This window comes from Calypte anna, chromosome 6 (assembly GCF_003957555.1).
Source record: "Calypte anna isolate BGI_N300 chromosome 6, bCalAnn1_v1.p, whole genome shotgun sequence".
In the NCBI taxonomy this organism is placed as follows: domain Eukaryota; kingdom Metazoa; phylum Chordata; class Aves; order Apodiformes; family Trochilidae; genus Calypte; species Calypte anna.
The window spans coordinates 19,160,150-19,186,468 of NC_044252.1; the positions used below are offsets into that span (position 1 = coordinate 19,160,150).

General features: G+C 36.8%; 1 protein-coding gene across 1 annotated transcript in view; it reads left to right on the top strand.

Annotated features, from left to right (window-relative positions):
• Window positions 1-2,277: 2,277 nt before the first annotated feature.
• Window positions 2,278-26,319, top strand: part of MYOF (myoferlin) — a 64,771-nt gene continuing 40,729 nt past the window's right edge. The window contains exons 1-16 of the mRNA XM_008502003.2: window positions 2,278-2,424; window positions 8,232-8,287; window positions 8,462-8,553; window positions 14,600-14,708; window positions 16,017-16,101; window positions 16,502-16,662; window positions 17,148-17,276; window positions 18,165-18,227; window positions 18,340-18,390; window positions 19,957-19,987; window positions 20,459-20,574; window positions 21,813-21,939; window positions 23,193-23,296; window positions 24,254-24,322; window positions 24,431-24,474; window positions 25,007-25,089. Coding sequence (XP_008500225.2) covers window positions 2,337-2,424; window positions 8,232-8,287; window positions 8,462-8,553; window positions 14,600-14,708; window positions 16,017-16,101; window positions 16,502-16,662; window positions 17,148-17,276; window positions 18,165-18,227; window positions 18,340-18,390; window positions 19,957-19,987; window positions 20,459-20,574; window positions 21,813-21,939; window positions 23,193-23,296; window positions 24,254-24,322; window positions 24,431-24,474; window positions 25,007-25,089 — 1,408 coding nt within the window. The 5' untranslated portion in view covers window positions 2,278-2,336. The remainder of the gene's footprint in view (window positions 2,425-8,231; window positions 8,288-8,461; window positions 8,554-14,599; window positions 14,709-16,016; window positions 16,102-16,501; window positions 16,663-17,147; window positions 17,277-18,164; window positions 18,228-18,339; window positions 18,391-19,956; window positions 19,988-20,458; window positions 20,575-21,812; window positions 21,940-23,192; window positions 23,297-24,253; window positions 24,323-24,430; window positions 24,475-25,006; window positions 25,090-26,319) is intronic.

The following is a 26,319-nucleotide window of genomic DNA, read 5'->3' on the forward strand; positions in this document are numbered from 1 at the left end:
CGGGAGTTTGAATCCCGCGGCTCCGGGACCGTCACTTCCGTCCGCGCCCACGCTGAGTGGAAGGAAAGGCTACGGCGCCTTCGGTGGGTCAAAAGAGGCGGGGGGCGGGGATAAGGAACGTTTCCGCGAAGAGGGAGGCTCGAGGGCATGGGCGGGGCTGCGGGGCACGCGCTGCCCAGTGTCCGTTAGCGGCCGCAGGGGAGCGGCCTCGGTCTGCGCGGAATGGCGGCGGGGGGGGGATGGCTCCCCACTGCTGGGCAGGCGCAGCTTGGCCACTTGGAGCCGTGTGCTGCGGTGTTTGTTTGCCCTTCCCGAGACGATAATTTACCCTTTGAGGGCATTGCCACTTCGCCATCACAGGGCGGTGGTAAAAAGAGAGGTGGTGGCAGGTGTGCGCCCCTCACGTTGCTGCCCAGCGGTGGCTCTTCCCACCCTTCCCGGGGCTGCGCTTCTCATACTGTTCGGGCAGAAATGGCAGTGGCTGCCATCCCTCTGGGGCCGGGAGCCTGGCCTGTGGCTCTGTATGTGCACCGAGGGAATTGGCCAGGGACTGGGAGGGGCAAGGGTGGAATAACCCGCCATGATGCTTCAGCCAAGTCCTGTGTCTTCAGTGTGTTTATCCTTGCTCCTGATGGTGTTTCCTTTAGATTATCTCCCCAGTAATAATTTTAGAAAGGAAGCAAGGTCCATCTTGGCTCTAAAAGTAATAAACTAGCATAGTTCTTGTGTTAGCATATAAAAACTTGCCTGAACTTTGTCCACATGTGACTCATTTTGCTCAATCTTGCCAGCTTCCCCTCCTATCTCTTCTTAAAAATGTATTTTGCAGTGGTGCTGTGCACTGCTTGGTTTCTTTATATCTGCTCTGCATCTGAGAAAACCTGCTGTAAAGTTTATAAACTGATTATGGGGCAGATTAGAGCAAGGAGTTATTTTATTTGTCAAGTTTTTGCCTCTCTACTCAGCACTGGTGAGCCCACACCTTGAGTCCTGTGTTCAGTTCTGGACCTCTCACTACAAGAAGGACACTGAGCTGCTGGAGTGAGTTCAGAGAAGGGTGACCAAGCTGGTGAAGGGTCTGGAGAACAAGACCTATGAGGAGAGACTCAGGGGTCTCAGGGAATGTTTAGTTTAGAGAAGAGGAGGCTGAGAGGAGACCTTATTGCTCTCTACAGCTACCTGCAAGGAGGTTGTAGGGAGGTGGGTGATGGACTCTTCTCTCAAGTGAACAGTGACAGGACTCGAGGAAATGGCCTGAAGTTGCATGAGGAGAGGTTTAGACTAGAGATGAGGGAGAATTTCTTTGCTGAGAGAGTAGTTACACATTGGAATTGGCTGCCCAGGGAGCTGTTGGAATCACCATCCCTGGAAGTATTTAAAAACTGTGTAGAGACACTTCAGGACATGCTCTAGTGGGTGATACAGGTATTGATATATATATATATACATATATATGCACACATTATTTGGGGGGGAGAGTAATGCTGACAGTTGAACACGGTGGTCTTAGGGGTCTTTTCCAACTGTGACAATTACATGATTCTGTTTTACCTAGTGTCATTCCACTGCAAGGATTTATGTTAAGACAAAATATTTATAGGCCTCCAAACACAAGGGGTCTACCCATATTTTTATGTTATTACCCTAATTCTACTTTATTTTAACTTATACACAGTTATTTTAATAATTTCTTAAGGGTTAAAGAGTTAAATGCAGAACCTCTAATAATTTACTGTGTAAAACGTGGTTGTTACAGAGCGCAGCTGAAGGGGGAGCACTTCAACTGCTTTGAAGACCGAAAGCATTTTGTGATTATCCACTGACACGGTGGCAAGCTGAACACATTTATAAACAAGTTCTAGAAGTTGAAATGCAAAATATATAAGCTATCGCGAAATTTTGCACGTTGTTATACCAAGAGGCAGCTGTGATGTATCTTGAGTAACGGCGTTGTTCTTAATGTTCATGTTGCTTATGCTTATTCTTGCTTTGGTTGCTTACCAGCGACATGCAGCTTAAGAATAAAAGCAGAAAAAAAAATCCGCACTCGTTTTCACTGTGCCCATTCTGTTCCTGGATTCCTGGATTTCATTGGCAAGAGCTCTCTGTGCAGCAACACAGGTTGGTGTCAATTTACAGCTCCTTATTTTTTTTTTTTTCATAGCGTTCAGGAGCTAGTCCGTCATAGATCCACCCATTGACCTTTAATGTAAACCAGTTATTCCCTGCCTCCTCTTCCTGCTAGTATTTCAGTCCAGAAGTTAGGGAGTCTGAAACTTAAGCCTGCCTTGAATTTCTTTGGTAAGGAATCGACTCTTAGCCAAGCCTGGAACGCAATGCTTCGGGTGATTGTGGAATCTGCTACCAATATTCCTAAAACCAAGTTTGGGAAACCAGATCCTATTGTTTCTGTTATTTTTAAAGGTAAGGAAAACTGTCATAAATGTACTCAGGGAGGATGTCTTCTGAAGCATAGTATCCTATAGAAGTATTTCTAATTCTGTGAAAACATGTTTTCCTTAAGTTACATCTGATGTAACTTCATGGACTAAACTTTTGAATCAGTCAGGAGTTACCTGAAGAGTTTGAGCTGGGTGGAATGCATTGGTCTTTCATTTCAGGATCCAAATTTCACAAGCTTTTGCAAGGGCTTAGCCCATTGCTTTAAACTTCAAATAGAAGTCCACAGATAAACCCACTTCATTCTGGAACTGAAGACTGCCCTGTTTTCCATCTGAAAAATGTCATTCCTCTGTCATGATTACTTTGCACAGTCTCTGCTGAGTGTTATACTGTTTGTGTTGTTTGTTTGTTTTTTGTGGCTGGTTTATTGTTATTACCAGGATGTTGAAAAACATCAGTACCATTACTGAAGGTGTTTTGTTTTGGTTTTAACATTTTGTCTAATGAGATTATTTAATTTAAAATGAAGGTTTAGGAAGCAAACCACATTTTATGCTTTCATTGCAGTCTTATAAAACAGTCTTATAAAATTAGCATTTATATATAAAGCTAATTATACTTCACAGTAGATTTTACCTGTTTACATAATTTCTTCACCTGAAGAAATTTCTTCACCCGGCAAGACTAAAGGAACTTGGTTTCAAGGATTGTTTTATCACTAAGGTGTAGAAACCTCGAAGTAACTTTAGATCATGATGCATGTTAAAGCTGACTGTGACAAATGTTCATCTTAATTCCTGGTGACCTGGTTTCCTGTGTCCTGATATGGGAATGGTATTTCCTAAAGTATGAAAAATCATTGCAGGTGTTTGTCACCTTCAGAAACCAAATCTGAAATCATGACATTTTGCTGGAGGCTGCAAAAGGACAAGGCAGCTCACATCCAGTATGTTAACTTACAAAAGAAAAAGTTTTCAGATGCTTTATTTCAGTATCAAATGTGTCATATCATTCCATTTCCTCTCTGTTGCTCCTCTTTTCCAAGTTTGTTATTTTGTTCCCCTCCCCTTTGTGTTAAGGCAGGTGTCTGAGTCTGTCTTGGTAGCTTTTGGAACTTCCTGATTCAAATATTATTTTATTTGCCCTGAAAAAAAGTGCTGTACTGGTGTTCTGTAATTTCTCCAGTTTGTAGCATTTACTTCTGCTGCTTCTTAAGCATTCATAGCCTCAGTTCCTTGTGCTTCTCTGCTTTCCTGTCACAGCTTTGCCTTTCTGTGTTACCTGTGTTCCTCCAGTTTCATGCTCCAGAGTTGTTTTATGCCTTTGCTTCTTTATGCCTTAGAGGCATCTCCTTGTAATCTTTAATCCCTACTGTGTGCTCTAATGGAACTCTATGTTTTACCTAGTAAATCTAAGTAACAGATTTATCTTTTGTCTTCGTCATTGCTGGATTTGTTTTTCAGTCCTTCAGTTATCCAAACACAGGAACTGGGCAGCAAACATGAATGAGTTTATATTCTTTATGTACTCTAACAGGAATTTTTCATGTTCACAAACATGCTTAACCATTGTCTTAGATACAACTTCATAATTGTGGTGGCTTTTTAATTAAGGATATTTAATTTCTCACTTCTTTTTATGTGGTTTTACACAATAGTCTGAATTTTTGCTTTCTGTACAGAGCAGTTCAAGGGAGCCAGAAAATATCAGGCTTTTGCCAGCTATTGAGGAGCTCTGATTTAATTTGTAAGTGGTGCACCTGCTTGCCAGGTGAATGAGAGTAGGGATTGTACCTGAAATATCTTGGACTTCTGGCTACGTATGTTTATAGATATTTTTTGTATACACCCTGTTTCCTCTCACTCTATTGGTGTGTAGAGATAGGAAAACAGCCTCATTTTGGGGAAGCAGTACGTCAAAGGGCAGCAGTCTCTAGCAGCAGTCCATTCCCACTGTAGTTCCTGGGAGACAAAAAAACACAACTGGGAGTTAGTTCTCCAGACTGGGAAAAACTCAGGCATTTGCAGGTCTTTGGTGATGGCCATACAGTCTATTTTCATGTTAATGTTTGGTTCTATTATATTCTTGGGCAAGTCTTAGAGAACAGCAGTCATTTCACAGAAAATTGGTGTGAAAGTTGACATTTCAGTAAACAGTGTTTTGGTTGTTAGCTTTTTCAAACTTAACTTTCATGGGCTTTGCTGATATCAGGTTCAGTTATTTTAAAATGTCATTGAATACACCTGGCATCTCTCAGGATTACACCTTTATGGCTATGAAGAGGCTACGAGGTGGCAAACACTTCCTAGGTTAACACGCTTATATTACTATAGTTTCATGTATATGAATAGAATAGGCTTCAAATTTGAATAACTAAGCTAGCTATAGACTATACAGTCAATGCAGTTAATACAATGGCATAAACTAGGTACATATGAGGAGGAAGCTGTACCTGTTGTTGTATCTTATTTTTACAATAGAGGGGGTTTGTGCAAGCATTTGACTTTTTTTGCACATTTATTTTCAGTCCAGTGGGATGGAACTTCTGTTTACTTTTAAGAACAACTCCTTGTTCAAAGAAAGCTACACCCTGAGAGTAAACACAAGTATTGCTGTCCAGAACTGGGGTGCTGCTACTGCAGAATTAATAATGGAGAAATTATTAGTCAGATTAATATGAAAAACTGTCGCTATCTGCTGAAGTGGCACTAAGTAATAATGGTTGAACCCATAAAATTCTTTTAGTTTGTCAGATATATCAAACTGGAGAAAATATGTCAGATTCTTCTCTCTGAGTGTAAAAATTGACATACTTGCTTATATGTGCAGTCAATACGAGAACATTTATGCTTTGATCGTTCCTTTTGACTACTGCATTCAGCTTTATGCACTAAAACTGATGTGAAATTGCATTCTGTTTAATTTGGCCAACGTGAATAAAATTTCTTTTTTCGTTGGTGCTTAATCTAAGAGCTTTCTGTCAGGCCTGCAGTAGTTCATAACTATGTTTATATTTCAGTGTGTGGAAGAAAAGAGTATTTGAATGCAATGATTTAGTAAATTTATATTTTCTGTTTTGCAGAGAATTAGATTACCCTAACTTTTAATTCCTTGGGCTTTGAAGGGCTGCCTCTTTGATCCTGCAATTGCTGCCAGCAGGCAATCTTAGTACATCATTAATGATTTTTTTAATGGAAAACCTAATGAACTGAAATATGATTCTCTCTTGAATCTTAGCCTTAAAACTGTTCTAAAAGATAATGTTTGCTTCTGCTATTGTCCACCTGCTGAAATGTATAAAATCCTCATGAGAAAGAAAAAAAAATTTACAGCACTGATTGTTCTGCAGTACTGCAATTATCTTTCTAATGATGGAACACATTATTTAAACAGCTCACCCCAAGTAAATATTTTGAACACTGTGTCATTGCATTATCACTAAGTTTTGTAACATTAATTTTTACTTGAGCATATTAAAGAATGTGTTGATATAAAGCCTCCATCAAGATAATGCAAACAAGGATTTATTCTAGAGTACTAAGGCTATTGTAATTACTTAAAATAATAATAATAATATATATATATAGAGAGAGAGAGTGGTTTACTTATATTAGTTATGACTTCTTACTCTTATTTCTTGGTAGGGCCAAGTTAAAAATTATGACTGGCCTGTCTTAGAATTCATAGTGATGTGATCCAGACTTGCCTACTGTGGCTGAATTCATTACCAATAGAGGAGAGCAGACTTCAGGACCTGAGCCTTATCTGAATTCCTGGAAAAACTGGGTGGTTCATTTTACCCTGCTTCTCAAAGATTTTTTTTTTTTTTCCTGGGAAGAAGAAAGCTCTTTGTCAACAGTTAAAACCAAAACAAGACCCCGCATGAAACCAGTGCATTAAAATAATTATATGAAATGTAATAAAAAGAGAGTAAAGTGAAGAAAATGTGTGTGAAAGACATGCTCAAGGAATGTCAATGTTATACTCAGAGTAACTAAAAGTACAAGCAAAACCAAATGTAACTGTGTTTCCCAGTGGTCTTCATGCACCTTCCACACAAATTCGTAACATTTTTTTTTTCACATAATCTAGAGTATGCATATTGCTAGGGAAATCATTAATCTTATTCTAGCTTTTATGCAAATGGATAATCCAGATGGAAAATTTTACTCGTCCTGATTGTTTAAGCCAGAGCTTCCCTTACCTTACAGAGTTATGTTTGTGCTTAGGCAGGGATCATAGGACTCTTATCTTTAGTTCCATCAGGGAACTAAAGGCTCAGGGCTGTGATTCACTACCTCTTTTGCAAGACAGCTGCAACTGTTCCTTTCTTCACCAGCACTAAGACCATCTTTTCCCTAAGTCCCATTTCCTATTTGCAGGGGTCCTTGGAGTACCAGTGCCAACCCCCAGATATTCTGGGATATTCAGTTTTGAAAAACGCTTTGTCTCCTAATGGATAACATGATTTTCTCTTGATTTTCTCATACCAGAATGTTAATTAGTTTTTTTAATTTTTCTGCAAAATGCCAGTCCACAACATGGTATGTCATGAATGCTCTTTCCTTTGTGGTAAGATGTGAGTCAATATCCTGTACAATTGCAGACAATTCCTGTTACATAAATATGAGTCAGATATCACAATTTGCACTGTGGGCTGGCTTTTGTCCTTCCAGTCAGTACATGCCACTCTGATCCAACCAAAAGAGCCACCACAGTCTACTGCATGGATAGTGGGCATATGACCTTGCCCATGTGGTATATCTTGACTCTTGCTTCTCAGGCCTTTGAACATTTTCCTGGCAAAGTATAGCCAGAACCTGCAAATAACAAAAGATGCTGTTACCTTTACTACAGTTGCTAAATACAAGGATTTTGTCTGAAGCTCTGCCTTCTTGTGGTAGCTGAGTATTTAATAGATCGTCAGTTAGTTTACTGACTGTACTTAAATATACTGATTTTTTATCACTAATATATGCAGTTTCTGTTGAGAGCTGCATGTTTGCCAGGGTTCTTTTGTGCTACTGAGTGTTGTCTCAAGAATTGTTCAGCATTGGTGCTGTGTACATATAGTGCAACTAAAAAATAAAGCTGGCACATCTTACTTGCCCTGAGCGTGTTGTAAGACCAAAGTTTGTTTCCCTTTTTAATAGGTGAGGGTAAACTCCAAAGGTAACTTCCTATGCAACACCTGAGTTATTCCTCTCAGGAGAAAGAATTTGAATGTAAATGCCACACAATATGTAATTCACACTGCACCCCACCTCACCCTCCCATTATCTGTAGGTTGACCAATTGCAAATTTTACCATGAAATATAGAAAATTTGTAATTTTTTGCTACAGTAAATGTCAGTGATCTGTATAACCTCTGGAAACCATTTTATCAGGGAAGACTCTATTTCCTCTTATATGCATGTGTATTTCTGCTAACATTTACTCATTTAAAGCAGAAAGTGCTGACACTGTAAGCATATTCTTTTGAGGATTTCTTTTCACCAAGTGATTTAGTTTCAGAACTAAACACTTATAAGTGCTTTCTAACTAGGATATGATAAATGTGTATCATTTCCTTTGCTACTGAAGTTCATCAGTTTGAGGTTACTGTTTGGTTTGATGTCACCAAAGCCTTCAGTCTGCTTTCTTTCATCATTACTGAAGTTATAGTCAAGGGTAATAAAAGGCTGAGAAACCTAAACATTATTTTTCTTTTTGGAAATAATCCTAAGATATATTTAAGCAAAACAGAATAAAAAGTGAGAGGAAAAATTGTGAAATTTGTGTAGTGCTTTAGCAAAAATGGATCATCACACTTTGTTTGTATTTGCAGATGAAAAAAAGAAAACAAAGAAAATTGACAGTGAAATTCATCCTGTTTGGAATGAGGTAAATTTTTTTAATAATGTCTTGGGTTTTTTTGAGACAAAATGTATATAAAATTGGTAAGTCAATTTCTAGAGCTGTGAATGTCAGCATTTCTGAATAATTGTGTTGTGTGATGTTAATCAATTAACACATAACTTGTAATTATAATTTGGTTTTGCTCCATTTTTATTCCAGATCCTTGAATTTGACTTGAGAGGAATTGCTCTGGATAATTCATCTTCCCTGGCAATTATTGTGAAGGATTTTGAAACAATTGGACAGAACAAGTATGGGGTTTTTTTTCCAGTATTATACACAACTTTCAGTGAAAAGTCCAGGTGAAAAATGGAACTGAGAATTGCTGGAGAGAAATGATAAATTAAATCAGATAGTTTCAGGTGTAATACTACTTGTAGCCTATAAGACAGGGGGCTTTCATACCTCCTCAGCTGGATTATTGTTCTGAAGCAAAGTGTCATCTTTCTTTTTATTTTAATTTTGTACACACTAAAGGAAACTTTTAGGCATTTAAGGCAGAATATAGGTAAAATTTAGACTCCCTCTCTGTCATTTTTAAACTATGGCTGCCATATTTCAGTTGGTGCTCACTTTTAACAAAGGTCCTTGTGTAACTAGATTTATGCCAGTACAGATACCTGGTGCAGGTTGTCATCTTGCAGAATGGTGCAGGACACTACTCAAGACTACTATATTTAATAAATGTCCAGAAAGTACTTCTCAATAACTCTTAATTGGTATTCTCAGAGAACTGCTAACACAAACCACTGAATATTACAAAATGCAGTTAACCATCTTGAAAAATCTCCCAGAATGGCTGTATTTTACATCATTTAGTGAAGTGTTGCCTAGGAAGAGTGGAAGCCTAAATCACTTTCTTATACTGTCTGGAGGGACTGAAGTCCTAGACTCGTCTCCTGGGAGACTGACTTAGTTACCAGGATAAAAATGTTGGACAAAATACAAACCCTGTCTTGCGAATGGAATCTGGGTTTCTGTTTTTTTGCATGTCCTGGCTAGTGGAGCCTATGAATTGCTGTGTTCCTACTGTCCTCTTCCTGGCCCTATGAGGCATGAGTTCTCTGCACAGTCATTAAAAACTTGAAAAGAGAAGTAACTTCCCCAAGATCAGCTTGCAGAACTCTTTCATTGTCAGATATGAGAGTGCCTTCTCTCAACTTGATTAGGGAGATGAACTTTTCTGTTTGATTCCAATTGTTGGCTGTGTTACAAGCCTCAGGCTCACTGCCAGTTAGCACACACTGCTGTTGTCTTCAGTGTTATTCCTGACTAGTTCTGGGCACCTGATCCTTTGCTGTGCCTGAGGGGTTACTGCAGAACCCAAACTTACCTCCAGAACAACACAGCATGATTTTTATAGCTCCTAGATGCTTAGATAGCTGCTCATCTTGCCCATTCTTATACTAATGCAGGAGGAGGAGGAGCACAGTGGATGTTTTTATGTTCTTACACTGTGCCAAGACTTGAGTCATTGCTTTGGCATGTTTCTGTAAACCAAGCCTGAAAGAACTTATGAATATTTTTCCATTTCTTTTATTTTCCTGGAGATAGAATGTACTCCTTCTCTTACATGATAACCAAATTTCTGCAGATAGATTAAATTAATGCTCTTCATGGTAAAATTACACAATCAGTGGAAAAAATAAACCACACTATTGTGTGGAGACAGACCATCATAGGGATAAACTACAGAGGACAAATATGATCCATGCTTAGCTAGATTTTCCAGCATAAAGATGTCTGAAAAGAGAACACATCTGTTTTCTGTTATAATACTGCTAATAGAAAGATTTCAAACTCACACAAATCTTTATGCAGTTAAAACACACACAGACACACACACTAACTTCAGTTGTCCCTGTGAAGTTAAGGAAAAAAAAGCGTTAACAGGAAGTTACAGTCATGTCTGAATTAAGTGATTTTCATTCTATTTAAAAGAGAGTTGGGATTATGTGTTTCCCAATGTTCTTTGCTTACTTGGTAACCTCACCACACAGAGGAAATCAGATTGGGCACACCCTTTTCTAAGGCAGAAAAATGCAGTCACAAAGTTGCAGGGCAGCAAATTATTTAATCATGCTTAAGTATTTTCCATAGTTAAACAACTTCTAGATTGTCTGAGTCCTCCTCCAGCTGCACCCTTTTGTGGGGATTCTTTTGCACGTCAGTGTGGCTGTGCTTAGTTGCAGGTTGTCCTTGCATATGTTGTATGCTAGACCCAGCCTCATTAAAATTCAGTTTTGGGGTTTTCTGCCACGCTTTGTTTCTTTTTTAAAGTATGTGTCTGCATAGAGCATTATTAAACAATGAAAGGAGATTAAAATAGTTGGTTTTTTTCTTAATACATATTTTAAACGAAAGCACAAATAACAGAAGGTGCGTGTTGGATCTTGTAACATAGAAAATACAATGGAACATTTACACGGGGAAAGAAACGTTGAGTGTAGCAATTAGAAACTGCAGTGTGGGATCAAGTTTGCTGATGAGAAGAATCAATATAAACCTCTGCCAAAACAAATGCTTAAAACAAAGTCATAAGAATTCAAATGGTTGACTCTCCAGGGACTGGAATCTCGGGGCTTCCAGTAGAAGTAGCATGTAAGGAGCAGGAGGATGTGATATGCTGAAGAATTTAGTAAAAATTGCTACTTTCAAACAGAGGAGGAGTAATAAAATCACTGGTATTGTGAGATCATATTCCCTGACCCAGACATGGGTGGGAAGTTTCACTTCTCTTGGTTATTTGAACAGTTAACAGGAAGTGCTGACCACAGAAGTAACGGATTAATTAGCTTTGGCTAAATGCAACACTCAGTTTAATAATTGGTCATCAGTAATTCATTGATTGCATGCTGATAAACTAAAAATTTCCCTTTGCTTACTGGGGGACAGTCTAGTATTGATAAGGAATATTTGAAGTGGTTTAAAATATTTTTCTAAATGTGGACATTTACCTTTGGTGTCTTATTCAGTGGTAAACAAGAATGTTTAAACTGCTTTTGGCAGGACAAGTTTTTGCTTTACCTCTGCATGTCTGGACAGAGAGATCTGTCTGACTGGGCACTATAGATAAAGAAGTCTTAGGTAGGGATGGCCAAAAAAGTACTTAAGCTGAGTTAATAAACAACACTTACTTGCTGTCAGCTGCCAAAACAGCAGGAAAAGAACAGGTCAGATGACATTATTAGCTACTCCAAAACCCAAAACTATTCCACTTGATGGTGTCAAAAGACCAATGTAATCTGGAATTAAAGGGGTGACTGTTGTCTGCCCAGGCAAGAGGAAGAAAGCTGAATTAGCTTTGCAGCTGAACAGTAGTTGTGCAGAGAACTGTGGGTTTAGCTCCATATCAGAAATGAGTACAGTAGCAGACTTTGCAGTAAAGCAAGTAGTATATGTGACTCCTTCTTCTGTCTTCTGAAGTTCTTTTTAAAATCAAGATTCTATAAGTGATTGCTATATAGCCAACTGTATGCCCAGTTATCATTTGCACAGGACAGAGGAGGATATAGAAATGGGAATGTACACTGCAACATTTCAAAAGTCTGACAGTTTCAGAGCAGTTGTTCTGTTAATCTCAGCAGATAGCAGGGTGTGGCTACTGAAACAGTCGTCCAGATTATCTAAAGCTGGTTGGCTTCTGAACTGAAGTTGGTTTTGGAGTTAATGTAAGTCATTCCCGCTCATATCAAATCAAAACAAGTCTACAAAGTTTTTCTACAAGAGTACATAGGAAAAGGTTTACTCTGCCTTTCACTAGAATTAGATTTGCTTTAGGTGGTTTTGGGTGGTCATGTTGGGTTTTTGCCTTCTATGATACCTCCAACTTTGTTGTTTATATCTGTTACCCTCAAATGGAAAGGCATAGCCATGGTTGAAGGGTTTGGGGAAAATAAGAACATTTGGAACTGAAAGTTTTTTATTAATTTTGTATTGAAGGTAAAAGAGTGAAGAGAAATTGTTCTTTTCAACTGTGTAAATGAAATACAAGCATTAGTTTCTTCCATCTGTTAGAACTGCTTCTTGCTTGCTTATATTATACTTGATTTCAAAGCTATTAACATTTTAGAAGGCTATGTAGGAGAAAAATGCATTAAGCTACCCTGTGTTTCTCTCTTAAGTTCTTTGGGATTTGCAGTCATTATGGAATGAACCTTTTTTTGCTTTTCTTTGACTGTTGAATAGTATCAGTGTCTGTCTGAATGGCATGAAAAATTGGGCCGAATACAGAGGGAGATGTTATTTTTGCTGTGTAATATCAGTTTTACTTGACCTCTATATAACACCAATTTTTGGAGTGTTGAAGCCACTGAGGAAAAAATCTTTCTCTTTGAGAGTTACCATCTACTGTTGTTTCCTGAGATAAATATACATTACTGTTTGGTGTCAAGATTTGCTACATTAAATCATAAGCAATGTCAAATAATACTACAGGTGGGAAGACGAATAAGGCCACTGTATCTGATATGTCAAATCTAGGTTTGTCATGTGGGTTGAATGCAATTTTGATTGCCTGACAGGAGAAACTGCTGCTTAACTCCCTGAAGCTGAGAAATGCATGGAGTCAGTTTTTCAGCTGATGTCCTGTTCTGCAAAAATTTGTAAAAAGTGAGAATCTACGTAGGGGTGATTTAATTCTCACTGAAATAGCTAGATATATTTCTGTAGTCTTTAAAGGGACACTGGATGAAGACTAAAATATTGAATCAAGGTGTCTGTTAATTAAAGGAGGAGAGGCAGGTGTTAGAAATGGCATCAAGTGTTTCAGTTATGGTCATCTTAAAGGTTAGAACAGCTTCACACATTTCCACTGCAGCAAGACCTGATCTTAATCTGCTTTTCATATTTATTTATTTAGTCCCTCCCCAGTTTGTGATGAATATGTGAGGCATAGCTGGGCTATTACTGTGGGTCTGGTGATTTGAGGGGCAGAAATGGAAGGTTTGAGTAGTGAGTCGAAACTATCAAAAAAGACAACTTGGGGTTGAGGAGTGAGATGAACTGGGAAAGAAGATTTAACTGCAAAGGTGGCAGTGCCAAAGTGATTCTAACAGGTCATTTAAACAAGGTGTAGTTATAGTTTGTGCACAGCTAAACAAATATTGTGAGTTGTAATACCTGGAATATATATTTGTAGTAAATGCTTTACAGTTACCTACATTGAAGTACTTTGTGAAATGTAAATTATGTTCTCATGCCATGGCACCTGAGAGTAGTGATAATGATATTCTAGCTTCATGTCAAAAAATCCCCTTGAATCCCTAGCTTTTTAGTGAAAAAAGCACTGTAAACCAAAGGGACCTCAGTAAATTCTCTGTGTACAGCTCTTCTTTCTACATTGGTAGTAAGGCTATTCTTTTGTTTGTGAAACATGTTCTTTGTAGTATTTACAGGGTGAAATTCTCTTGGTTTTGTTTTGGTTTTTTTTCATTGGCAAAAATCTCAGTTATTCCAGTTATTCAGTATAGGAGTAAACTGTTACAACATATTATGGGAATGAAATACAGTGCCAGGTATCATTGGTTATGAGACCAATGCCACATATTTAGAAACTCTGGCTAAAATATTTGATCAGGTTAAAAGTGCATGCAATTTTAACTTTTTATTAAGAGGATGATCATGGTGGATGCTGTCCCAGTGAAGGCATAAGTAGCTCAGGACAGTTTACCATATATTGTGGAGACATATCAAAACATTCTGAACATTCTGAGAATTCAGAGGAAAGGAGATTAATCTATTCTAAGATGTAGAGTAGGGGCAAGAAGATTAATTTTGTGAAGCCTCTAGTAAACACACTGATTTCATTTATTTCATTTCATTGTTTTCATTACAGAGATGATCACATTTTCTGTGTAGCAGAACAGCTATCATGTCTAGCTTTTACACATCTCATCTGAGAGTTTGCAGAGGTCTGTAAGGAAATAAGGTATTACATCCTTTAGCTTACTAGTGAGAAATCTGTGACTGAGACAGGTTATGCAGCTTTTGAGATTGTTTTCAAAAATACAAATAAAATTTATTTAAATTTAGATTTTTGACTCCTTTAGGTTAAAACTGGGTCTTCAGTGAAAAACACCAGTACATTTAAGTGCAGTGAAACAGAAAATTACAAATTAGCAGTACATAATCAGTAGATAACATTTGCAATGGTCTGCTTGTCTTGAATTTCCAAGTCATAGCTGGAGTTACTTGATTGAACGACACTAGCAAAAGACAAAAGGGAACTTCTGTTTATTCTGTTTAATAACTTCTGTTATTACTTGCATTCTAATAATGACTTTTACTTTATTTCAGATTCATTGGCAGTGCATCCATAGCACTTAAGGATCTTGTAGGTAACCAAAACAGATCCTTTCCCTTCAAATTCATACCTCTGCTAAATGAAAGAGGCCAAGAAACTGGAGTGAGTGGCTTACATTTCCTTATTTTACTGTATTCTTGATCCAAGTGCATCAGCAACAGCACTAATAATGAAACAAGAATACCCTCAAGTTATTTTTACTTCATAAATTAAATGCTTGGAATTTTGTAGCAAAAGCACCAAACACAGGAAATTTATAACAAGATATAATTTAGTGTCTACAATGTGAGTTTGTTTAATATTCTTTAAGTTAGAGAATTGCTTTCTGTGTATGTATTATGCATTTGTACATGTATGTTATAAATATTATGAGCCATAGAGTATGTGTGGCTGTTGAAAAGGAGCATTTTTGCCAAATACTATATGGAATTCCTGTATGTGCTTTTTTTCTGCATTCTTTCTAATAGCCACCTGTGTTACAGCACTGATTCTAGGAAGAACAGAATCATGTACATGTTCACTGGCAGATCAATTCAGAAAGGTGGAAAAGAAGGTGCTTAACTTGGTTTAGCATGTGTTTAATAACAGAGTTTCTAACTGGTTAATAACTTTGTTATTAAGCAGTTTCTAAAACTAAGATCTTACTGTGTTTGTGCAGTCAGTCTCTATGTTAAGGCACTTCACACTGCATTCTAGCACACTTAGTAACAAGAGGCTTTAAGGGTAATTTCAGTATCTCATGAGCTGTAGTTTAATATAATAGCTAGCTGTTGCCAGGATTGGCAACATGAGAGGCTTGCTGGCTCCTCATGTTACTGTGGCAACTAGGAATAAAAACAGCATGTTCAATAACCCAAAACTGCAGGCAAGCACAAAAAAAGACAATTCTATGATTAGAATGGAAAATCATGTGGTGGTTTTTTTTTTCCAGAATGGAAGTATGAATAAGCAATTAGAAGAGCCAAATAGGAAATTTACTTTGGCTCACACATATTATGTTGTTAGTTTTACAGATAGTGTGATTTCTCACTGCCTTTGCTCTTCCATCTGAAAATTTAGGATAGCATCTAATCTGGTATGAATATTGTGAAACTAAATATATTGACATTTCCAGAACACCTTATATAGTTGTTTTGCGACAGGTTTTTCTAAATATGAAGTGATTCCATTTGTTAGATATTATTTTAGAGCCTATTCCACCAACTGCAAGTTGTTTAATCTTTATTGTTTGTAGGTACATGAAACTTAATAACAGTTTGTTAATTTGCTAGTAGCTTACATTTTATTATAAACTATGCTGTGACTATGAATAGTTACTGTTCATGTGCAGTGTTGGAACAATTTACTGCTTTATATCAATTGTTATTAATACTGTGAGCTACATAAAAATCCCAGTGTATTTCTTTATAGGCAACAATTGATTTGGTCGTAGGATATGAGCCACCAGCTGGACCTGCAAATCCAAATGATCCAGGAGGGACCAATCCACAAGAAGGTATTTCAAGTCTTTTCTCAGAACAATATTTTTGAAAGAAAATGGACAGCACTGTTTATCAGAAAAAAATATAACAAGAAGCAAGCATGTGAAGTTTGCCAGACAGTGATTTTAAATTAATTAAGGAATATCTGTACTGGAATATCACTGTGTGATACAGTATTGAAGTGTCATGTAGTTGTTGAACAGCCTTCAACAGAGGTATTGTGCTTGGTTTTTAAGCAGGCTAAAATTACTAGCTTTCAAAAGGAACTGGAAGATTGTGGTTGGTGAAAAAACATTAAATTATTTAATAATACAATTTTACTGGATCTCTTGGGTATTAGACTCTTAGTTCTGTAATTTTAATATGAAGCTGCATTATTTGTCTATTAATTTCACTGGTTGTTTACTGTGTGAGATGGAGAAGATGATGGAGGTTATGAGGAAGTTTTGGATGGTCCAGTTGGTGGTATCACACCAACATTTCCCAGTGGCACGAAGGAAGCCCAGCTAGCAAAGCGAATCACTAAGGGAAAGAAAACACGGAGAATCCTTTCTAACAAACCACAAGATTTCCAGGTAACGGATGTGGCATGACATTGCTCCTTTCCCATAGCCTGATGACAATATAATGTCAGGTTGTACAAGTCTAGTGCATTGTAGAGGCAATTAACTTTTTCATTAGAAAGTCTGTATTTCAACAGTATTCCTAAAATTTGCCTCTTGAAGAGATGTCCAGTTTTGTAATTTTGAAAACTAGAACTTTATTTATGGCATAGTTGTATCGATTTCAAACTACAATAGCAGCTTTAGGAGTTGTTAAAGTAAGGAAAAACCAAACCAAACCAAACAAACTGAAATAATTATCCCCAACCTATTTTGCAAAATCCAAGTAAAATTATACTTGCTATAATAACTTTGAAAAGTCTGTCCAGTCCATATCTGCCAGCTACTTTAAGTGTTGTCCAACTTTTTTTTTGTGATATATTAAGAAGCTGTTTTCACCAGGATGCTAGATAATATAAGGAATGAATTACCACAAATATTCAATTTTTTTTTTCCAGATTCGTGTTAGAGTCATTGAAGGTCGCCAGTTGCCTGGAAATAACATAAAACCAGTGGTCAAAGTGCATGTTTGTGGTCAGACACACAGAACAAGAATCAAAAGAGGAAACAACCCCTATTTTGATGAAGTGAGTGGCATAAGAATACCATAGCTGAAATTTTGATGCTATCAAGTATAGGGAAAAAAGTTATAGCTTTAATTATGATCAATAAATAAGAATTTGCTAATATTTAAGGGTAATTTTGAAATTGGGTGGAAAGCACATTTAACACATAGAGGCAAAACCATGGATGTCATAGAACTTTGAGACTTTAATTAAACTGTAGGGATCATTCCAGATTTATGGTGAAAAACAAGGTGGAGAAAGCCATTCTCATCTTGTATTGAATCAGTTCCTAGGCAGTTTCAGTCTCCGGACTAGGCTAAGCAATGGAATATGAGTGGTTATGTTTATGCCCCTTTCCCTTTTGAATAATAAGTACTGACTGGAGTATAGCTGGGTTCTAAGACCAAACTTAGTGAGGCATACCTTATTAATAAACAAATAAGCTAATAAGTAGTGTACCTATTTTCATGCTGTCAAACCATCAGATATATTTCTGTGGCTTTGAATTTCAAAATGCAAATCACTGCTATTACTGTCACCACTAGCCCTTTGTAAGACCTTTTTGAAAGCTGCAACAGAGATGACTGGATCAGGATTGAATGTCCTAAAAATTGAACAACCTTTATAATTCTCAAAGCTTTTCCCCTGCAAAAAAAGTGAAGAGCAGAGCAAAAAGCACAGCTATGCCTGCTGCATTCATTGAATTGGAAGTTGTGACTGTCTTTTGTCTATTTTGTAGTAAATTTATTTACTAAATTTAATTTTTTATTCTGGGCTCAATTATCATTTAGTAAAAGTACTGTAGCAGGGATACTTCAAAAGCCTCTTAGTGTTTTTTCATCTTCTGTTCAGAGAACTATGTGTCTGTGATTTTGAGACAGTTTTTTTTGTTTGTTTTTACCTTAACAGATATTTTTCTACAATGTCCACATGACTCCTTTAGAATTGCTTGATGAAACTGTTAGCATTCGGGTAAGGAAATATGGTGTATATTCAAAGGGCTATGGATATATATAGCATCATCTGGCCAATTCATGGTCATGTTTAGGAACATTCCTTTTTTCATGCTTGCCTGTCTTTTTAGGTGTATGACTCTCATTCTTTACGAGCAGACTGTCTTATAGGAGATTTTAAGGTGGGTATGAAACAACTTCAATATCTTGACTAAATTAAATAAAACGAGAAAATGTTTAAATACTTGTTTTAAATGTTTAAATTTATACTACTTTAGCTTGGGGCCAAAGAATTACCTAATCATGTCTTGCTTCTCATCTTAGAGACCATTTGCTCAAAGCAGTAGTAAATAGTTTTCTTATTTGAGTAGAAGATTGTTGCTAAAGAAAATTGTGTGTTTTATATGCACAGATCTCTAACTTACATCCAAGGGAAAAAATATTTACCAAAAGGTAATTTTTTTCTTCAAAATATATGAGGGTGATTGTTTGGTATGAAGAGGGGCTTAAAGACATAACTTCATTAGGTAGCTAATAGGCAAAATAGTGATACATATGGTTACATAAAGACACACATGCCCAAGTGATGTGGAAAGGTTTTCCTTTGGTTAAGTAAACCTTAAGGCAAGCTTGTTAAGTAGAAGAGATGGTCAAAAACTCTTCATTAAAATAATTTCTGTGGTTCTGATGATATTTGTTATGGTCTATAGTGGGAAGTAGTCATCTGCTTGTTGGAGGTACTACTAAAGCAATACAGACAGAGAATTCACAGGAGAATTGTAATGGCTACTGGGATTCTCTATTATGACATTTCCAAAATAAGTGTTTGCTATATTTTCTGTTTGCTTATTTTGTACTGCATCATTAAGTAGGTCTCTAGACCAGCTTTTCACAAAAGTGTGCCTTTTCTAAATGAGGCAGTTTCTTCCACAAAGTTGGCTGCTTTTGCTTGTCACTGCTTATTATCTATGTAATTTGTAGTGATTTGAACAGATGCATTGCTTTGTTGAGGATGGATCATTCATTAAGCAGGTGACAGTGTGCCATTCAGCTACTGTCTGTTCCTGCAGGCACACATTCCAGGAGAAAATCCCAAGAGTAGTTCTCTGTAGAAAATCACCTTTCAGACTTTACCTGAGGAATACGAGCCCCATCTGTCATGAGCAAACACACTTACCTTCCTGGACATGTTTGAAATCTGATACAATCAATACAGCTGTGGTCTATGTGCAGTCTTGTCTAGATTTGACACAGCCAAGGGGAAAAATTGTCCATCATCCTCATAAAGAAAAAGGAAATAATTCATTAAAAAACAAGCTTCATTTGTGTAACTGAAGGATGAGATGTTAATCAGGAGCTGAGTGAAAACAAGAGTTCTAAAAAGTCCCTCTACCTTAAAATAATATGGGAACACAGAGAATTCAAGAAGCAGTAAGCTAGCCCATGTTATGTCTCTGATAAATGAAAAAGCTTGGGGTCTAAGGAAAGAAGAAAATAACTACAGCTGTTAGTTTGGATACATCCTTTCTTGCATTCTCTTCTCTGCTGCTGTATCCATTCAAAACCTCTCATTTTTCGATGTAAGGCATTTTCTCATTCTCCACACAAGAATATGCTGTGGAAACTTTCTCTTGTTAATGACAAGAGGACAATGTAATAGTAGTTATAAAAAAAGTTGGAGGGAGTTGCTCTAGAACTTTTTTACTTTGGTATTACTTCTGAGGTAATGGCTGTGATCTTTATTTCAGATTGACATTGGCTATGTTTATGATGAGCCTGGTAAGTAACAGTTACTCCAGAGCTTCTTTCCAAAGTTGGTACTTGAAGTTGAAACATTTTATTAAATTTCTAAGGCAAAAGAAGAAACTTAACCAGAAGTTATTTAGGGTTGCTGCTTAAAGAATTAACTTTTAAAAAACAAACAATATAGAGTTCCTTTCAGTGATTTCAGGATGAAGTACTAGAACCTAAAATTTAGGAATTAGTTCTGGTATCAGAGACCTAAAATGTGAAAAATAATGCGAAAGTATTTTATAAGTATGTCAACAAATTAGCATGCCACAATAGTTTAACACCACTAGATTTCTTCTTTTGAGTGGCACTATTGAGACCTGTCTAGGACTGAAAAAAATCTTAAAATAATTAGTTTTAGGATAAAGCGTGCTTCTCCAACAATTGACTTTCATTTTATGATTTCTGCTATTTTGTAATTGATATTACTGGGGGTGGGTGGTGGCTCTTTTATTTTAGGCCATGCAGTCATGAGAAAATGGCTTTTGCTGAGTGATCCTGAAGAGACAAATTCAGGAGCTAAAGGCTACATGAAAGTCAGCATGTTTGTCCTGGGAACTGGAGATGAGCCACCAGTAAGTTTCATTTAAATATTTTTCTTCCCCTTTCCACCCCACATGTATTATTCATGTACCTCTGACATTTTTTGAATACTGTATAATTTGCTCTGTAAGATGTATTTAAAAGCAAGACAAGATTTACAAGTTGTTTCATGGGCATGCAGTACTAGGTGGCTAACCCAAAGCTTATTTTGTTATCCTCTCCAATTAAGCAACATCTGAACCAGCTGTGGGTGTGTTATCTATCATTTGTGGAAACTTCTTCACATCCTAGAAGAAGCAGAGATATGTTAGCCTGGTGCTGCATGCAAGCTGATGTGTAATTCTCCTTAACATAGCTGAGCAATCAGGCTGAGCAACATATTGATATCAGTTCCAGGACTGAGCCAGGAGTGTTTCCACTACTATGCAATGTAGACAAGCCTATAGAGAAACCTGAGTACTAGAAAGATCCAAATATTTGCCAGGTGAAATGGGTGATTTGCCCATCAGTAATTACATATTAGGCATAAGTAATTTGATGCATATGAAAGTAATAGGTAGTTTTAACAATCCTGAAGTCCTAAACTTTCCAGTGTTCTGTCAAGGTGAAAACTGGCCCTCTATTTTGTTGTAACATTTTTCTCACTTGGCCCCTGTACCTTAAGCTCTCCTGTTTTTCCTGCATGATATTCTTGCATCCTGCTACTCCTTAGTTAATTTAATATGGTCCTTGGAAACATGGAAGGTCTCTTTCTTGTTCCATATTAACTCTCCCTTTCTGCTGTCCTCATGATTCTTGAAATCACAAGGATATGTCTAGTTATTTGTGATGAAATCTTTTATTTCCTGTTTATTTTTAAAGGAGGAAGCAGTACATTCTGGTAATTTATATCAGAGTTGAGTGCATTTTCTAACTGAAGTAAGATGCCCTACCACAATATTAATCTTGAGATGAGTATGAAAATTGCATGAAGTTGGCATCATATGAATGCGAAAATCATAATAATTTGATGGTGTTGATTTTTGAAGTGTGGTTATAATGGCCTGATGTAATTGTGTGCAATTGTGAGATAAAAATTTAAGTAAAATAGTTTAGGTAGAATTTTGCAGTTCCATAGTTTGATAGAATTCTCTTTCTTTATAATGAAACTGACAACAGAGTCCTATCTGAAGAGTATTGTGGGCACCAGTTTAACCAGTAATTCTTAATTCTGTACATTACGTGTCTTTCTTACGTACCAGATACTACATACCAGTGTATCTCCCAACAGGTTGAAAAAAGGGAAAGAGATAATGAACACGATGATGTAGAAAGCAATCTGTTATTACCTGCTGGAATTGCTCTTCGATGGGTCACTTTCCTTCTCAAAATCTACAGAGCTGAGGACATTCCACAAAGTACATAGCTTCGTACTACTTGTCCATTGGTGGCTTTGATAACCATTAGAAATATTTGTGTGGGCTGTTCACAAACATTCCTTCAACATAAAATATCTTGAGTGTTTTACAATGCTACATGAGCCAATAATTCTGTGGTGACTTAAGTAGCCCAAGTCCTTTGGTAACGCTCAGTAAGTCTACTTAATTTTTGTAATGTATAATTTAATGTGTTACCTGTTAGGTTATTAATGGTCATCTGGTTGCTGAGTGGGCCAGCAGTGGAGAATGCTCATCATTAGCTCTGCTCCAATTGCACGTTCCATGCAAGTAACTAACACTCAAATACAGCTGCTCTGCAGGTCAGCTGGGTGTCCTGTGGGGGTCTAGCTCAAGTATTCAGTGCATGTGTCAACTTTCTATGGGATGATCCCAACCCCTGGCCACTTTCAAGAGACCATCAGACAGCTGGTTTCCTGCAGCCTTCTTTTCCAAAGCTATTTAGATCCCAGTAGATAAGTAGCACTGCTGATTGCCCCCTGCCCCTTCCTCTTCCCAGCAATGCATAAATTCTCCATAGGTTCTCAGAGCTGCAGATGTTTTGCAATGGGGGAAAAGCCAAAGGACTGCTGGAATCGGGCAGCTGCTGCTGTAATGACCAAGGCAGTCCATATTGCCAGCAACCTGCCCCTCAGCTGCCACAGGAAATAAATAATAGGATCTGGCTGTATCCCAGAAAGCTGCATGCAGTTTATGGGATGTAAATTGAGCACCATAAGCTTAACTAGCTAGCCATGGAGGGCAGGGAAGCTTGTAAGGAGTTTGACCTTAAATTGTTTATTGAGATTTTACTTGTGCCAACTCTATATTGCTGAGACAAAAACTCTACTACTCGTTATATGCCATATGTATTTTCTGATACAATATAGATGGCTTTTTATCTCTTCTTAGAATAATTCCTCACCTATATCTGTGACAACAAATGACAGTGTCTGCAGGTACATGCATGATGTTTTTCAAATACAACAATGCCTTTAAATTCAGGAGCACATCAGCACTTCTTGTGATCTTTCATAAATGTATGTTCTTGAAATAGCTTCTAAGCCTAAATCCCCCATTTTATGAGCAAACCAGAATATTTTCAGATTAGACTTAACCCTGTAAAGCTGAGTGATTTGGGATTGCTATGGGCAATTACTTATTTAGGCTGAATAAATAAATAAAATTAAAATAATAAAGTATAAACTATATTTTCCTCTCTGATGCCTCACCAGTGGATGATGCTTTTGCACAGACTGTCAAGGAAATATTTGGAGGAGAAGCAGACAAGAAAAACCTGGTCGATCCATTTGTAGAAGTTTCTTTTGCTGGTAAAAAGGTAATTTAGTAAATACATGAATCTTTGCATTCTGATTGTAGTCCTGGAAACAGATTTCACAAGCCAATACAAACTTTTAATTTTACTGAAATTATGGCATTAAAAATTCATTAGCCCTAAGGTTCACTTAATATTATAAAGGCAAACTACAAGGTACAGCAGAGTGGGTGTTAAGCTGGTGACTAATGACAGGAATGTATGACTAAATGCTTGGAACCGATGCATGCCAGATTGTTTGCCTATTGCTTGTTCCTGATTGCTTCTTGTCACTGATGGTGCAGTTTTTCTTGTAACTGATAGTACAGAGTTTCAGCTTTTTCTTGCTAAGTTAGCAGCATTTGTATGTTTATTACTAATGTGTTCCTTTTAATACCAGATTTGAATTGAAGTGCAATTGTACCACATATATTAATTGCTAGAAAAAAAAATTTTAATTTTTTTTTTTTTTTAAGAAAAATGCCAGTCTTTTATAATGTCTAATCTGGTTGTCATGCCCAGTAAACATAGACGATCTTCAGTAGATGTGAGTGGCAAATAGTAGAGGTATTCCCATAAAGTATGTTCTTCATCTACTTCATAAAGCATAAAGCAAACTAGAATCAAATTACTCCTCCATCTCCTTTCTTTGCTGTAGTAGGAAGATCAGTAGTAGTGTGAAAGCATATTAAATAGTAGCTCATGGAAATATCAAGTTTTTTACCATAGGATAACTGCAGTTTCAGGTTTAAGCACTATTTCAAATTTTTTTTTCTCTGTCCCATAGTCATTAATATTGCATATTCAGATCAATTTAGCACTCTTTAACAATAGAAAACTAATGACTCAATGCAGCATAAACCACTCATGATTCATCATTAACTGCTAACCCTGTATTAAACAGAACATTATTTAGCCCAAAGCATAACCAGTATATTTTTCCTCTGGTTTATCTTTCATAGTTTATTTCATTTTTTGCAGGTTTGCACAAATATAATTGAGAAAAATGCTAATCCAGAGTGGAATCAAATTATTTATCTTCAAATCAAGGTCAGGTTTTCTTTGTCTTGCTTCTGTAGGAAACAGCCATTCTTTTGGATGTTAGGGCATTAACAGTACAGAGGTGAAAGGGTTATTATTATTTTTTTTTTTTTCCAGTTTCCCTCAATGTGTGAGAAAATAAAACTTGCAGTTGTTGACTGGTAAGTTTTAACTTTAAATCGAAGTACTGGACAAGGTAAATTATATTAAGTGAAAAAACCTGGTTCTACAGATGTCAGGTGTTTTTACAGTCTATGTGAGTATTTAAGCAAACATTTATATCTGCTTCAGTTCTACAGTGCTATAGCAATGGCTTGCAGTTTTAAATTTAGCTATGAGCTTGCAAATATACTTGCAGCTGCAGAGTATATCGTTCTTTATGGTTTCTTTACAGGAGACCTGAGTAGTCTAACATGGGAGTCTTGTTAACTTTGTGCAGTGACCACTGAGCAGTGTTGCTGTTTAGGTGATAGTGTCTAAGTCAGATGAATTCATGATACAGCCCACTTTTGTATCTGTACATCTGTATCTGTTTACCATCTGTGTTGATAATACTAAAACATTCCAGGTGGTACAAAATGTGTGTGTGCATGTGTGCCAACTCAGAATGCATTTATGCACAGGTAACCTGCCTCTGTGTAGGGTGATGGGCAATATATTTAAATAAAATCTTTCTTTTTTTTCTTTTTGTAGGGATCGTCTTACAAAAAATGATGTAGTAGGAACAACATATTTAAGTCTCTCAAAAATTGCTTCTTCTGGAGGAGAAATTGAAGGTAATTGATCAGTATGTAACTTAGGACTGATTTGCTTGTGTTATGAGGAATTAAAGGGTCGGTATTCTTTTATATATATGAAGTTAGTATTACACAATGTTATATATAAACATATATAAAGTTAAATTTGAGAGTACTTTCCCAAAGTCAGAAAACTGTGTGATGTGATATCATCTATCATGAGTCAGATTTGGAAGTTTACTAAAAGACTTAAAAATATATTTATTTCAGAAATCTAGAGTCACTCTTTCAGAATCACTACTTCTTTGGGAGCTAGTAGACAACTCTTCTTTTGCCACCTTATAGCCATGTCTATTCTTTCTCTAGGAATAGCACCTAAAAGCTAGGGAATATTTCTGAGTATCTTCCATAGTAATTACCCTAGAGGATCTGTCTAGAACCACCTGCTTATTTCCTTTATACTACTAGATTGCTTTCAGATGCTGGGGGAACTTGGATCAGTCTCTTCTCTGTTCAGTAGTGTACTAGATATGGGCACCACATCTCATTGTGTGAGTGCTTCAAATTACTACTTAGCTGTCCTCATTTTAGTAGCTTCAACAAATGAATTATTTTGATTGCAATGATATAATTGCAGATGATGAATTTATGTAGTTCAGTTAGTACAGGTGACAGAATTATGTAATTTTGTCACATTTTATAACAACTGAATTCACTGCAAGAAACCAAATTTAGTTTGGCAGGGTATGAAGTTCCTAACATGTACCCATTGTCGATACCTTTGTAGTAAAACACTTCTTTACAATATTATAAGAAACTGTTTTTTTCCAAGATTTTGGCAAGTATATAAAAAAAATCCTGTTATATTTATGCTCTCATATGATGTTACGATTATTGATTGTTTCTTTGTGATCTGTACCTGTAATCTTTTTACAGCAAAATCTTTCATACAATTGAGCAAGTGCCATTACAAGGATTCTGGGTTAATTTGCCAGAAAAATATTGTATCTTTTTAATAAACATAGGATGGCATATTGGATGTCCATACAGAATTATAAAGTTCCTGGCTAAACAGGCTTAACATTTCATTATCTGACTGTCTCCACTAGATTGAAGTGCTGGCTCAAAACTATTCCCACTGTTGCTACAATGAGAATCTAAATTTGTCTTTTTTCTGCTGTGTTTATGAAATCTGTATGTTATGTACCTGTTGTCTGAGACAAACTAATTTGTCCTTAAGTTGGCAGCTGTGTCAGGAGTCGAAAACAA